Source organism: Vombatus ursinus, unplaced genomic scaffold (assembly GCF_900497805.2).
Source record: "Vombatus ursinus unplaced genomic scaffold, bare-nosed wombat genome assembly UNPS02014798.1, whole genome shotgun sequence".
NCBI classification, from domain to species: domain Eukaryota; kingdom Metazoa; phylum Chordata; class Mammalia; order Diprotodontia; family Vombatidae; genus Vombatus; species Vombatus ursinus.
Genome location: NW_020954576.1, coordinates 71,269,738 through 71,284,026, shown reverse-complemented (window position 1 = coordinate 71,284,026; position 14,289 = coordinate 71,269,738). Strand labels below are relative to the sequence as shown.

Sequence of the window (14,289 nt, the reverse complement as noted above, 5' to 3'; positions counted from 1 at the left end):
ATACTCCAGGCAGGGAAGCAAAAATTATCCAAGTAAATGTTTACAAAGCTGTAGTTTGTCTTTTATGAAGCTGCAGCTTCAAGGGGCCTGCACATGTACAAACAATCTCTGTAGCCAAAGGGCTAGAAAACTGGATGCATAAAACATATCTTGGCATGGCAGCCACCATAGACCCCAGAGCAGAACTTTTGTCTGAGGTTTTTCAAGAATGAGAGGTCGCTAGGAAAAAAATATAAAGAACCACTTCCTCTCCTTTGTTTTTTTGTTTTCAATCTTGGCTAGTCAAGAGGCCCTACACTTGGATTAAGAGGAAATTGTAAAATAGGAATGTGGAGTCATGTATTTAAAACCAAACCAAGTTACTAGGAGTTCTAAGTCTGCATAGTCAGGTAGTCTGTTTCACTTTGACCTTATTGCATGAAATACTCTCAGGTGAAAATAGAGTAAACACTGTTGTCAGATATTTATTCCATCTCTGGTCTGTTTGCTCCATTATATCAGGTGGACTTTGTGGTAACAGCTCTAAAATGAAAGGTATTAAATGATGACACAAGGTCAGGACTTGACCACATTATGCCAACAACAAATCCAACAGTAAACAAGAGATGAAATATAATTAGGGACATATTTCCTACAGATCCATGGGTTTTTTTATACAGTTATCAATTTGATTCAACCAACATATATGGAACACCCAGAATAGTGTGTGTAAACAAAGCACTACATGAGGGACCATAAATATAAAGACACAGATGAAAATGGATCCTCCCCTCAAGGAGTTTTTAATCTAATCAGTAGATACAGTATATATACAGGCAAGTGAGTACAAGGCAATAAGAAGATATAGAAAGAACCTACAATTGGAGAGGTTAGATGAGATTTTGTGGAAGAGGTCACACGTGGAAGGAGCCATGAAGCAAGATAAAAATTCCAAGGAGCTCTGATGAGGAGAGATAAGATTCATTCCAGACTTTTCCGTGTGAATTCACAGAGAGAGAATACTGAATTTGAGAAACAGCAAATAGACCAGTTTGGCCAGAATATCAAACTCTTGAGAAAGAGCAACATGAAAAATCTGGGCAGGTAGATTAGAGCCAGATTACAGAAAATTTTAAATGCAGAGATGAAGAGCTTCTACTTAATCATATAAACAATAGAAGCCACCAACAGTTTTTTGTTTTATTTTTGTTTTGTTTTTCAGCAGGCAAGACTATTTTGACAACTATGGGGAGGATGGATAAAATAACAGACAGTAACATATACTTTTGCCATTTCCAAGTGAAGCTTAACTAATATAAATCAATGACCAGAATAAAGGAAAGAAAAAAGCCTGAAGACCAGCAAATACCTGATCTCTTGCCAAGAGAAGAGAGGATAAAAGCAACAGAAATACCATTTTAAAATAGAATATGTTGGGAATCCTCATTATATAGAATGGTGACAGATTATAAGAGGTAACAGAAGTCTTAGAACAATAGCAAGCAATAGAGAAAAAAATAAAGTTTACAGAAAGTTGCTCAAGTGACCAATTAAACCATATCATTCTGAGGACATTTAAGGATAAAACTGGGAGAACGATAACCATGAAAAGTGGGACGCTAACAAATTATTCTCTTCATTGGTTTCTGTAATCGTATTTGGACTCTAACATCACAATTGGGTATTTTGCTAAGTGAAGAAGTAGAAATGGTACCAAGGAAAACAAGTGTGACAGAAATAGATGAACTAGACAAATTATATACAAAGGAGATGTGTGCTAGAAATGACACAATGTTAAGGGTAGTGAGAGATCAATTCTTGTGATATCTGAAGAGAAAAAGATAGCAAAAGCTTGAGAAAATCAAGGAAATTTTCACTATAAAATAACGTGATTAAATAACAACAAATACTGGCACATATACCTACTTCTTTTCTCTACAAAGTTTTTTTGTGAGAACAATCTCAAAGCATCCATACTTGATATATACATGAACAGGAAAAGGCAAATGAAATTCTCTCCCAAACAGCATCTTTACAGTAACACAATGGGCTGAAACATCCAGATAATACAATAGCCCATTGAGCTTTTGGGGGGGTTTGTTTTTCATTTTAAATTAATATAGCAAAATACAGATTTAAAGGATCTCCTCCAATGAAGTGTTACCATAAATATGTCAAAATCATACAAGATTCCTTTAAAGATATAATATTGATCATTTTCTTTTGAAAGTAATTTAAATTATTTTGGCAGCTATGTGGCATATTGGAGCTGTAGTCAGGAAAACCTGGATTCAAGTCTGACCTCAGACACTTATGAGCTGTATGACCCTGAGCAAATCTCTCAATCTCAGCCTGCCTCAGTTTCTCCATCTTTAAAACGGGAAAACAATAACACCTACCTCATAGCATTATTGGGAGGATAAATTGAGATAATATCTGTAAAGGTCTTTTCAAATCTTAAAACACTATATAAATGCTAGCTGTTATTATTATGAAGTCTCACTCAGTCCAGGAATTAAATAGGAGGATGTGTGCTTGCCAAGGTTGTGTTCACTGTCATGTGAAATGTCAAATGCTGAGTTGAAATGGAAGAAAGACTCGCCACTGATGATGAGACCAAAATATACACTTCGCCTGCACATATTTGACAAAGCCCTCAATAGAATGAGAAAACTACTTGAAAGAACTAGAAGGGTATTGATATTATCATGTGAAACATCTGTAGCAGAATGAGTGATTAATAGAGTTTAGGGAAGAAAAAGGCACTCTCTCCTTCTAACACCATTGAAGAAGGCTAATGCTTTTGGCAATACTTCTACAGACTTCATCTTCCCTTGCTGCCAATAACCACAACATTGCTCTTAAAAGGCTGGCTAAATCATATGCAAAGGATACTTTGATTCATCAGTACAATGTTTCTGTAAACTCTTGGTCTGTCTGTAGCAATGCAAATACAACAAACATTTATTGTATCTATGCTGTACAGGATCACTGCACTTTATCATGTCAGCATCATTAACCATCTGTCATTTCAGCATCACCTACAGAAATCTGACTATGGAAGAGTTAGAAATGGGTTTTATCCTCATCTATACTGATGCTCAGGGTTGCCCAAACAAAATTCAGTTGAAATGAGGAAAGCCAGAGTTATAGTACTTAAGCTGGAAGCAATAAGCCCTGCTAACTCTGGTGAGTTGGCTTTGGCTCAAAATGTGTTATCAGCCTAAATGAATATTGAAACATTCAAAGATGACTATTAAATTTAAAAAAAATACAGAGATAAGGAATGAGGGAAACAGTGCCCCATTCTTAGTAAATATTTTTATGAAAAACACCTCTTTTCACAAATGTGAAGAGGGAAGAAAAACTAGGCATCAGTTATTACCAAATTCCTTAATTAAGGTCCTGTTTTTAGTCCTGTTATGAAGACTAGTCATTTAGTAACTCATGGAAATGCTTTTCTGAGAGCTAGCATTCTCAAAAAAAGAAGTGATTTGGGGTATTGGAACTACTGAAGAAATTTAAAATAATGTAATTTAATCTTTCTCTTACAGAAAACTGTTAGGGATGACAGTACCCAAAGAAGAGACTTCATTTAAGCAGAATGTTTTAAATTGACAAATACATTTAGAAATTGATAATAGCTATTTCCATAGTTGTTAGCTATATATGATACATTCAAAATGCATATTTATATATGTATGTAATGTGTATATACATAGGTGCACAAAGGAATAGGGACTGCATCTGTGATTTCATTGATATAGGAAAAGAAACATAGTATATCAAGGTAGGTTGGTACCTCCTCTGTAACTTATAGTCTTAGGGAGTGTCTTAGAGCACTTAGATGTTAAGTGATTTGTCCAGGATCACACTGATATTGTGCTACTGAAGTTGTCTTGGTTTTGAGGCTAGTTCTCTATCCGCTAAACCAGAGGTGGGGAACCTGCGGCCTTGAGGTCCTCAAGTGCATCATTGGATTCAGTCAAAGGGCCACACTTGAGGACCTAGAGGGCCACATGTGGCCTTGAGGCCTCAGGTTCTCCACCCTTGTACTAAACCAACCTGACTCTCTACATACGTATATGCATTAGCAAATGTGTCTATTCTGTTGTGAATTTTTAGTATTCTATAAATGTTTGTTGAATTAATTGATGAATACTATCATTCTGTCTGACATCTGGTAAATAAATATTATGATATTTGTTGCTTGGAATGTAAGCCCCTTGAGGGTAGGGACTGTTTTATTTGTGTCTTTTTATCCCTAGTATCTGAAGCAGTTCTTGGCATATAGTAGGTGCTTAATAAGTTCAGTGAACAAATGAATGTATCAGAAACCATGATTTGGGAAATTGAAGGGAATAAGCATTTATATAATACCTCCTAAGTGACAGACAGTATGCTAAGTGCTTTTTACAATTACTATCCCATTTAATCTTCACAACAACCCTGTGAGTACTACTATTATCTCCATTTTACAAATGAGGAAACCGGTTCAAACAGTAATTAAGTGACTTGCCCAAGGTCATACAATTATTAAGTGCCTGAGACCAGAGAGCTCAGTACTTCCTAATTTCAGACACAGAACTCTACTCACTGTGCCACCAGCTACCTCTAATTGGTGGAAGGAAAAAAAAAAACACAGACTACATTTCTAAGAAAAGCAGATAAAGCCATTTAAGGTTGATTTACAGGACCCTGGCATTAAGAGGCAGGTAGGAAATGATTGATTCTTGTGCTTGCTTGTTTTTTCAGCTGTTTACCTCTGCAAGAGAACAATGCAAAACAAAGCCCGGCTGGAGCTAGCAGACTATGAAGCTGTAAGTAACTGATCCTGGACCTTCTCTAGAGCTTCAAATAAATCGAGACCTTAAGCAAATAGCAACGGAGAACAGCTGCTTTCACCTGCACTCTCTTCCCTTTACACCTTCATGGAGTGCTGGGATCAGGATTGGGTGGTATAGTTTATTGATTCTGCCTTTATCTGGCCATCTCTCACCCCATCCGTCAGGCTGATGAGGCTCCAGAGCACAAATCAAGCAACTGGACAGGAGTAGGGTGAAGGGGTGGATTTAATGGCTGCTGTGATGCATGTACTCTGCTAATGTCTGAGACCAAATCCCTAATTTATCCTGTGTATGCAGTGTTTGTACATAATATTTTGCCTGTTGTCTCCCCCATTAGACTATAAAGTTCCTTGAGGGCAAGGACAACTTATGCCTTTCTTTTTATCCCAAGGGTTAACACAATGCCTGGCACATAGTAGGTACGTAAATGTTAGTTGACTAAGATCAGAAGTTTATAGATTTAGGGCCAGAAGGGACCTTAAAGGGCATTTAGTCCGACTTCCCAATTTTATACTTGAGGAAATTGAGGCCCAGAGATGTTAAGTGACCTGCCCAAGTAGTAAATGACAAAGGTGGATTTGAACCCAGGTCCTCCGACTCTAAATCCAGTATTCTTTCCACTATGCCACATTGCCAATTTGGAGTTAAAGATCATTGTGGTAGGGGAAATGACTTCTATCAATAGAAAGACTTCAGCAAGAACCTGATTTCTTTCTTTTCAGATATTAAGCAAGTTAGAGATCACTGAAACTGAGGCAAGGAATGAAAAAGGGGTATGAGCAAACAAAGGTCAGCCTTTAATTGCATGCCAGGAAATTTGGTGTCCTGGCTTGTAATCTAATTTATAGTCAGAGTTAATTTCCTATTCCTTGGTGTAAAGTGGGAGTCCTGACAGATGCACTGATTGTATTTCTGCAGTACTTCCTAGCATGATTCTGAAAACAAAAAAAAAAAATGATCTTTACATATACTGCAGTTATAAAAGATTTTTAATTACACTTTTAGAAGTCACTTCTTTAATGATGGTAAAATCATATAAGAAGATAGCTTATTTTAAGGCTTAGATGCATACATGCATCATTTTAGTAATAGCTCTACATCTGGCTTTTCAACTAACTGTAACTAATTGTAAGTAATCTGTAGCAGAAAAATATGGTCTTAAATATTCTTAACCCATGATGTGTTTTCAGGAGAGCTTGGCAAGACTACAAAGAGCATTTGCCCGGAAGTGGGAGTTTATTTTTATGCAAGCAGAAGCCCAAGCAAAGTGAGTATTTGTGAGTCAGGCTTATTGGTGATATCACATCGGTGAGGTTTTTCCCTTCCAAAAGGATTGTAATTAATGTTTATTTCCTTTACCACTACATTGTTCACAGAGTTGACAAGAAAAGAGACAAGATAGAAAGGAAGATTCTTGACAGCCAGGAACGAGCGTTCTGGGATGTACACAGACCAGTGGTAAGTAAAGGCATAGAACATTTTTTAAATCTATCATCTCAGCCTTTGCTTAGCGGAAGAGGCATTTTGAAATGAGAGATGTGGGAAATTATTTCATTCTCCCATTGTCCTTAGAAGGAGTTAGTAAAATAAGACCACTCCTTTTCACAAGTAGGCCAATGTTCAGTAGTATGATATCTGATACTTTATTAAAGAAAATACAATCTTATTCTGTTCAGGTGTGGTACTGATGATTTTAATTCAATCTCTACACTTTAGAATTTTAAGAGTTCCTCCTATATATTTTTATATCAAGAGAGGAAAAGTACTTGTCTTGCAGTCAAGAGAAACGTGGGTTCAAATATCACCTCCGGCATACTAATTGTGTGACTATGGACAAGTCATTTAATCTTTTTTTAGCCTTAGTTTTCATAACTCCATGATGAGGACAATTATACCATACTACATAAGGTTGTTGTGAGCCTCAAAGGATACAATGGATGGTAAAGTTATTTGCAAAGTATAAAGCAGTACATACCAACTCTAGTTCTCCTCTCCCTCCCTTCATCCTTGAACCTGTGGTTGATTAGTTCAAGCATACACAATCTGCGAGCCTTGAAACTCTTGCGTCTTTGTCGTAATACTAACAACTCTATGTTTATTTGTCCAACTCCAAACATGGGTTACGCCCACCATCCACTGTGATCCTGGAGAGTAACCCAACCATACCAACCTGCTTCATGTTTAATTTATGTTATCTAATCTCAAGTGAGTTTTCGTTTCTGCATAACAAGCCTTATTTTTTTTTCCTGACTCTTTACATGTGTCTGATAAGAAATAGGCCTTCTCTTTGCCAAAGCTAATCCTTCCACTTACGCTCTCAATCCTCTCATCTGCTCTCTCATCTTTTCTGGGAGCTTGCCTCATCAATCATACCTTTTCTTTTTCTAATTTTCGATATTTGCTTATTCTGGCTCTTCTATCTATCTTTATAATTATCTATCTTTCTATATCTAGATCTAGATCTATATGTGCCAAGGTTTCTCCTTTTCTTAAAAAACCTTCACTTTACCCTGCCATTTCAACATATTTTTCTTCCTCAAATAGCCATATTCCTTTAAAAACTGTTTAAATTAATTACTTATGTTTCAACACTTTACACTCTCTTCTCCATTGCTCAGTCTAGTTTCTGATTTCAATGCTTTATTGATAGGGTTTTCTCTAAGGTGTCACAAAGATCTCCTTTTAAAAAAAACATTTTGTTCTATTTATTTATTCTATTTTTGTTCCATTTATTTATTTATTTTTGAGTTCCAAGTTCTCTCCCTCTCTTCATTCCTCCCCCCACTCACTGAGAAAGGAAACAATATGGTGTCAATTAAACATGTGAAATTGGGGCAGCAAGGTGGGACAGTGGAGAGAGCTCTGGCCTTGGAGTCAGGAGGACCTGAGTTCAAATCCAACCTCAGACACTTGCCACTTACTAGCTGTGTGACTTTGGGCAAGTCACTTAACCCTGATTGCCTAAAAAAAACAAAAAGAAAAAAAAATATGAAATCAATTCAAAACATATCTCCATATGGATGGAAAGGGAGAAATTCTATTTCAATTTGCACTCACAGTTTGTCAATTCTCTCTCTGGAGGTGGATAACATTTTTTATCATGAGACCTTCAGAATTATCTTGGATCATTGTCTTAATCAGGTAGCTGTCTTTCATAGTTGATCACTCTTACAATATTTCTGTTATTATGTACAATATTCTCCTGGTTCTGCTTGCTTTCCTTTGCATCAGTTCATATAGGTCTTCCCAGGGTTTTCTGAAACCAACTTGTTTGTCATTTCTTATGGCACAATAATATTCCAAAAAAATCATGTCACAACTTGTTCAGCCATGTCCCCCAATTGATGGGCATCCCCTTGATGTCCAATTCTTTACCACCACAAAAAAGCTGTTATAAATACTCTTGTATATATAGCTCCTTTTCATTTTTCTTTGACTTCTTTGGATACAGATCTAGTAGTGGTATTGCTGAGTGAAAGGACATTCATAGTTTTATAGCCCTTTGGGCATAGCTCCAAATTGTTCTCCCAAATAGTTGGACCATTTCACAATTCCACCAATAGTGTATAAGTGCACCTATTTTTTCCATAGATCCTCTTGCATTTGTTATTTTCATTTTCTGTCATGTTAGCCAATCTAATAGATATAAGGTGGTACCTCAGAATTGTTTTAATTTTAATTTATCTGATCAATAGTGATTTAGAGCATTTTTTCTTATGATGATAGTTTTGATTTCTTCTTCTGCAAACTGCCTGTTCATATCCTTTGACCAGTTATCAGTTGGAAAATAGCTCTTTTTTTTTGTAAATTTGACTCAGTTCCCTCTACATTTGGGAAATGTCCTTTATGTGAAAAAAAACTTTTAAAATGTTTGATATTACTTCCCCATATATAATACCTTTTGCAAAAAGAAGTTTCCCTGATTATCTCTTTTAACTAGGCCTGTTTTTGCTTTAGTTTTGTCTGGGATCATGATTGCTACCCCTGTCTTTTTTACTTCAGCTGAAGCCTAATAGATTCTGCTCCAGTCTCTTATTTTAAGTCTTTGTGTGTGTCTCTTTTTAAAGTTCTAATAATCTCCTAATTAATAAGATCAATGGCCTTTACTCAATCATCATCCTTCTTGATTTCTCTAGAGCTGTTGACATTACATCCCCCTCTAATCCCTGAATAATTCCTGCTCTTTTAGCTTCTGTGACATTGTTTTGTCTTTGTATACCTTCTACCTCTCTGACTACCCCTTCTCAGTTGCTGTTGTTTGGTCTTCATCCTCTTCTGGTAAATATCACCATCATTAAAATTCTAGTCTAGGCCCTCTTATTTTCTCTCTTAAGTATTCTCTCGCTTGGGAATGTCATCACCTCTAGTGCGGATATCCTCATCATTAACTCCATCACTGATATTCATCAATCTAATACCCATCTTTGTACACATGACTTCCAAATCCAGTCCCAATCTCTTTTCTGAGCTCAGTCTTTTATCAGCTCTATCTGTTTTACATTCTACCTGTACATCCTATAAGCCTCTCAAACTTAATATGTCTAAAATGTATATTACATTTCTTCCAAAATCCATCTGTCCTTCAAACTTCCAGCTTTCTATTGATGGCACTACTCAGCAGTTTCTTTCCAGTTTCACAAACTTAATTCAGAACCTTCCTATTATCCTTAACTCTTTCCATGTCTTATCAGTTAGTTGCCAAGCCTTCTTCATTTTACCTCTCTCATATCAGTTCCTCCACTCCTGCAATTTCTACCCTAGTTCAGGCTCATCAACTCTCCAATGAACTATTGCAATAGCTTTGTAATTTTGGTTTTTGCCTCCTGATTCCAAAGCTAATCTCTTCCCTTTCCATGACAACCTCTGAAGAGCTGTCAAATTGATATTCTTAAAGTACAGATCTATGTCATCCCCTTACTCAAAAATTGCCAATTGCTTCCAAAATTAAAATATAAAATCCTCAACATGGCATTTAAGGCCCTCCATAATCTTCTTCTCATGTACCTTTCTAATTTTATTTCATATTAATTTCATATAAATTTCTAATTTATTTCATATTAATATTTCATTCTATCTTTGATCCAGTTAGAATGACCTGTTATCTCTTAACATTCCATATTTCACATTCATGCCTTTGTACTAGTGGTCCCCCAAGGCTATAATGCACTCTTGTCTTTCCTCCTTCTAGAATCCCTAACTTAATTCAAAAACAGCTTAGTCTTTACCTTCTTCTTTCTACCTTCCCTTCCCCCACTCATTATTAACACATTCTCCCTCTCCAAACTATCCTTGGTATTTACTTACTTCTTCACATGGATTAGCTCCTGGAGAACAGAGACAGTTTTGTTTTGGTCTTTGTTTTTGTTATCGTTTGTCCTTCATTCTCAAAGAGGATCATGACATCATGGAGGTGACTCTATGACATGGAAGTGAATTGGATTGAAGTGAGAGAGGGCTGTGCAAAGTCACCAGCCTCACTTTCTCCTGTGGAGCCTTTGTATCTTCACTACCCAGCACTTTTCCACTTAGCAGACACCTAATAACAAATGCCAGTTCTCCTTATAACAATGTTTTTTTTTAATCTAACTTCATATTGATCACTCAAACTGAACCTTCTCCTAAATTCCATCACATCAATGAATGTTCATATCAAACCTGCCTACTTATAGTCTTTCAATGAAATGGTAAAAAGCAATGGGACCAATTGCTTATCTTATGATCATTGTTGTTCTGTTGTTTTTCAGTCATGTCTGACTCTTCATGGTCCCCTTTTGAGGTTTTCTTGGCAAAGATACTGGAGTGCTTTGTCATTTCCTTCTCCAGCTCATTTTACAGATGAGGAAACTGAGGCAGATAGGTTTAAGTGACTTGCCCAGGATCACACAGCTAGTCAGTGTCTGAGGCTGGATTTGATCTCGCAAGGCTAAGTCTTCCTGACTCCAGGCCCAGCATTCTATCAATTGTGCCACCTAGCTGTCCTCATTTTATGAAACTTTTTATTTGGCAAGATCATTGTTTGCTTTACTAAAACTAATGGAGGTGATTTAGAGACACAGCATATAAATAGTCAATAAATCAACGGGTAAATTTTAGTCATGGCCTTCTTTTGCTTTGTTTTTGTTTTGTTTTTTGGTTAGGTAATTAGGGTTAAGTGACTTGCCCAGGGTCACACAGCTAGTGAGTATCACGTGTCTGAGGCCGGATTTGAACTCAGGTCCTTCTGACTCCAGGGCCAGTGCTCTAACCACTGTACCACTTAGGTGCCACCTTCATGGCCTTCTTTTAAGGAAACCATTTGTCCTATCAGAAGTTTCATTTTAAAAATTCTACCCCAATTCCTTCCCCATCTTCTCTTCTTTTCTTTTTCTGTCTCTATTTCCTGTTCATTCTCTTCCCTCATTCTTCCATCTTTTCTCTTCCACCCTTCTCCTAAGAATTAGGTGGCAGAGTAGACAGAGTGCTGGGCCTAGAGTTGAGAAGATCTAAGATCTAATTCTCTCTCAGATTCTTACTAGCTGTGTGACCCTGGGCAATTATTTAACTTCTGTCTACCATAGTTTCCTCAACTGTAAAATGAGAATATTTTAAAATGTAAAATCCTCTCAAGGTTGTTGTTGTAAAAAACAAGATATTTGTAAAGCACTTAGTACAATTCCTGGCACACAGTAGGCACTTAAAAATGCTTGTTTCCTTTATTCTTTCCTTTTCCTGGTCCCTATTGCCTTATCTTTCTTCCTACCTTTCCTTTCTCCATCTCCTTCTTTGCCTCCCTTTGCTCCTCTCTCTATCTCACTTGTCAATTTCCTATCCCTCCCATTTTTTCCATCCTTCCCCTCCTTTCCTATTCTTTCTTTCACTCCATCACCGTCAGTTGTTAATTATACACTAAGGCTTCCTGATTAGTTGTGATTGATCCAAAGCTGACCAGGAAAGGAACCAATCAGATCAGTAACAGTCTAACCTGTGAGAGAGAGAGAGAGAGAGAGAGAGAGAGAGAGAGAGAGAGAGAGAGAGAGAAGGAAAGGAGGAAGGAAGGAAGAAAATATCTTTAAATATCTTTTGAACTAAGCAGTTCTGTACTGTAAAAAAAAAAATATTTATTCTTGGTTGACTCCCAAAATACCAGAGCTAAAAAGGGCATTGGTAGAAAAACAGAGCCTATTTTCATTAACAAGGTAAAAATCTTATGTAAGTCTTGCTCAGATCATTATGGCATGATGTACTTCTTAATGTAATCAGAGTTCATAATAGACTTGAAAGGTGAGAAAAATATCTAGGATGATTGGAATTAGTACCTTGAGAGTGACTTCATAAATACCCTTAAGGAGCAGACCAAGGCTGTGCTCAACATGCCCCTTTCATATATTCAAGTTTCAATGTTTGTGAGCTATGGAGCTATTAAATTCTATGTTGAACTTGCTTCTATTTTTGAATTTTTATAATGTCTGAAGTGGAACTTATCTGGCTGGCTTCTCTTTTTTTAAAAAAAAAATTAGGTCTGGTTTTATCATTTAATGTGTAAGGAAAACTGCATTGTCATAAACAAAATAAGTAGAGTTGGTTATAAAACTGTAACCGTTGATATATTTTGGTTATAGTTCAATAGGGCTAATTAATTTTCTAAGACTGTACTTGATTTGGTCTCTATAAATTATATAGCAGCCTTCCTATATGATTACTGGAATGATTACTGGAATCATTATGATTACTGGAAGATTCTTTTTTAAGAACTGGACTTGGAGTTACAAAGACCTGGCTTAAAATCCCATCTCAGAAATTAACTAACTGTGTGATCCTGGGCAAGTCCATTTACTTCTCTAGGTCTTCATTTCTTCATTATTAAAATGAGGACTTGGGACTCGATAGTCTTTGATATCCTGCCAGACTCTAAATATATGACCCTATGAATTGTTACCCTATGATCCTACTATATAATTCACAAATACTGTGCTGCCAATTAGAGATTCACTTATGTTAATATTTCTCCTTTAAAATGTTAATACCCCTTGGGAGAGTTAAACCTTCGTTCATTTTGTTCCTCATGACTGATGAAACCATTCAGAACTTAGTATAAGTTACTTAATTGTTAATTAGATTATTGTTCCTCTTCAATGTCAACCACATGGATAAGGGGGAGAAAGATATTTTTATTTGGGACTGGGGAAAAGAAGATAATTCAGATCTTATCAGTGTGAATACTTCCTCCAATGGTGTCAATCAAAATGCATCCATGCCTTCTCATCCTTTTTAATGCAGGTCCGTATTCTCCCATAAATTTTAATTGGGTGATCTACCCAATGTATTAGGAACTTCATAGAGATTTCTTTCCATTGTAGATACCAATGTAATCAGCCAGGAGTCAGGATAGAAAGGCTAACCATGAGTTGTCATTGGAGAAGAAAAGCAGGAGAAAGGATAGCACCAGAAAAGGTGACATGGTTATGTAGTGAGGGGGAAAAATAATTTAACTGATAATGGGAGGAAGAAAATGAAGTAATTTTATGGTATGGACATTTGGGAGGAAGACAGTCCTAGGCAACATTACTGAAGTGGGAAGATTTGGATGGCCAGAGACAACTTGACTGGGGGACCAAGTGAAAAAGAGAGAAAGGAGGTATGAGAATAGTGTTGAAAGGGCTGTGGGAGGATAACAGAAACAAACCATATGTTTTGTAACTAATACAGGTGACAAAATGGGGTGGTGAAAGGGCATCGAACTGCGGGTCATGACTTCTGGGTTTTAGCCTAGTTTCTGGTAATCACTTGTGTCACTTTGAGAAAGGCACTTAACCTTTTTAAGTTTCAGTTTCCTCATCTATAAAATAAGATTGCTGGAATATTTTATGTCCAAGGTCTCTTCTGGCCCTTAAAGTCTATGACTTTTCATGTGTATCATTGAAAATTATCTCCTGACTTCCAGGTTTCTGCATTAGATTGCATCCATAATGTCCTTGAAACTCCGTAGAAGAAAGATGCCCATCATTTTTATTTTCTAGAGGAAAATAAGTAGTTTCCAGAATGCTCTGTATGTTTCTAAGCAAGGCACTCCGCTCATTTGACTGTTTCCCATTTGCCTTTTCTCACTGGATAACACTGTTGTTCTCTGGGCTTCTATATATTGACAGAAGGTTAATTCAGAGGTTTAGAAACAATTTTATGTGCTCAAGAAATGCCAACAGTCTTCAAATTGTCATTTCCTCACAGACAGGAGCTGCTCTACTCTTGATTTTTTTTTATACTTTGATTTCTCCATGAATGTTGATGTGGAAAGGTGATACTGTCAGTGACTTTGGAGTCAGGATGCTACTTAAAAAGCTTTTTCTGCTCTTGTCTTTCTTTTCTTTTTTTTTCCTGTCTTTTCTTAAAATAACTGGTCCCTAGCACAGACATAAGGTTGCTAAAATTCTCCCTTTAGCAACTCCTTTGTAGTGAATAAAACTGAAATATGTCCATAACAGGACTA

The 14,289-nt window shown here is 36.6% G+C and overlaps 1 protein-coding gene across 1 annotated transcript in view; it reads left to right on the top strand.

Moving 5' to 3' along the window:
* Positions 1 to 14,289, top strand: part of LOC114049867 (regulator of G-protein signaling 7-like) — a 633,475-nt gene that overhangs the window by 526,555 nt on the left and 92,631 nt on the right. Inside the window, exons 7-9 of the mRNA XM_027871311.1 lie at positions 4,735 to 4,799; positions 6,017 to 6,093; positions 6,203 to 6,284. Of these exons, the coding sequence (XP_027727112.1) occupies positions 4,735 to 4,799; positions 6,017 to 6,093; positions 6,203 to 6,284 (224 nt within the window). The remainder of the gene's footprint in view (positions 1 to 4,734; positions 4,800 to 6,016; positions 6,094 to 6,202; positions 6,285 to 14,289) is intronic.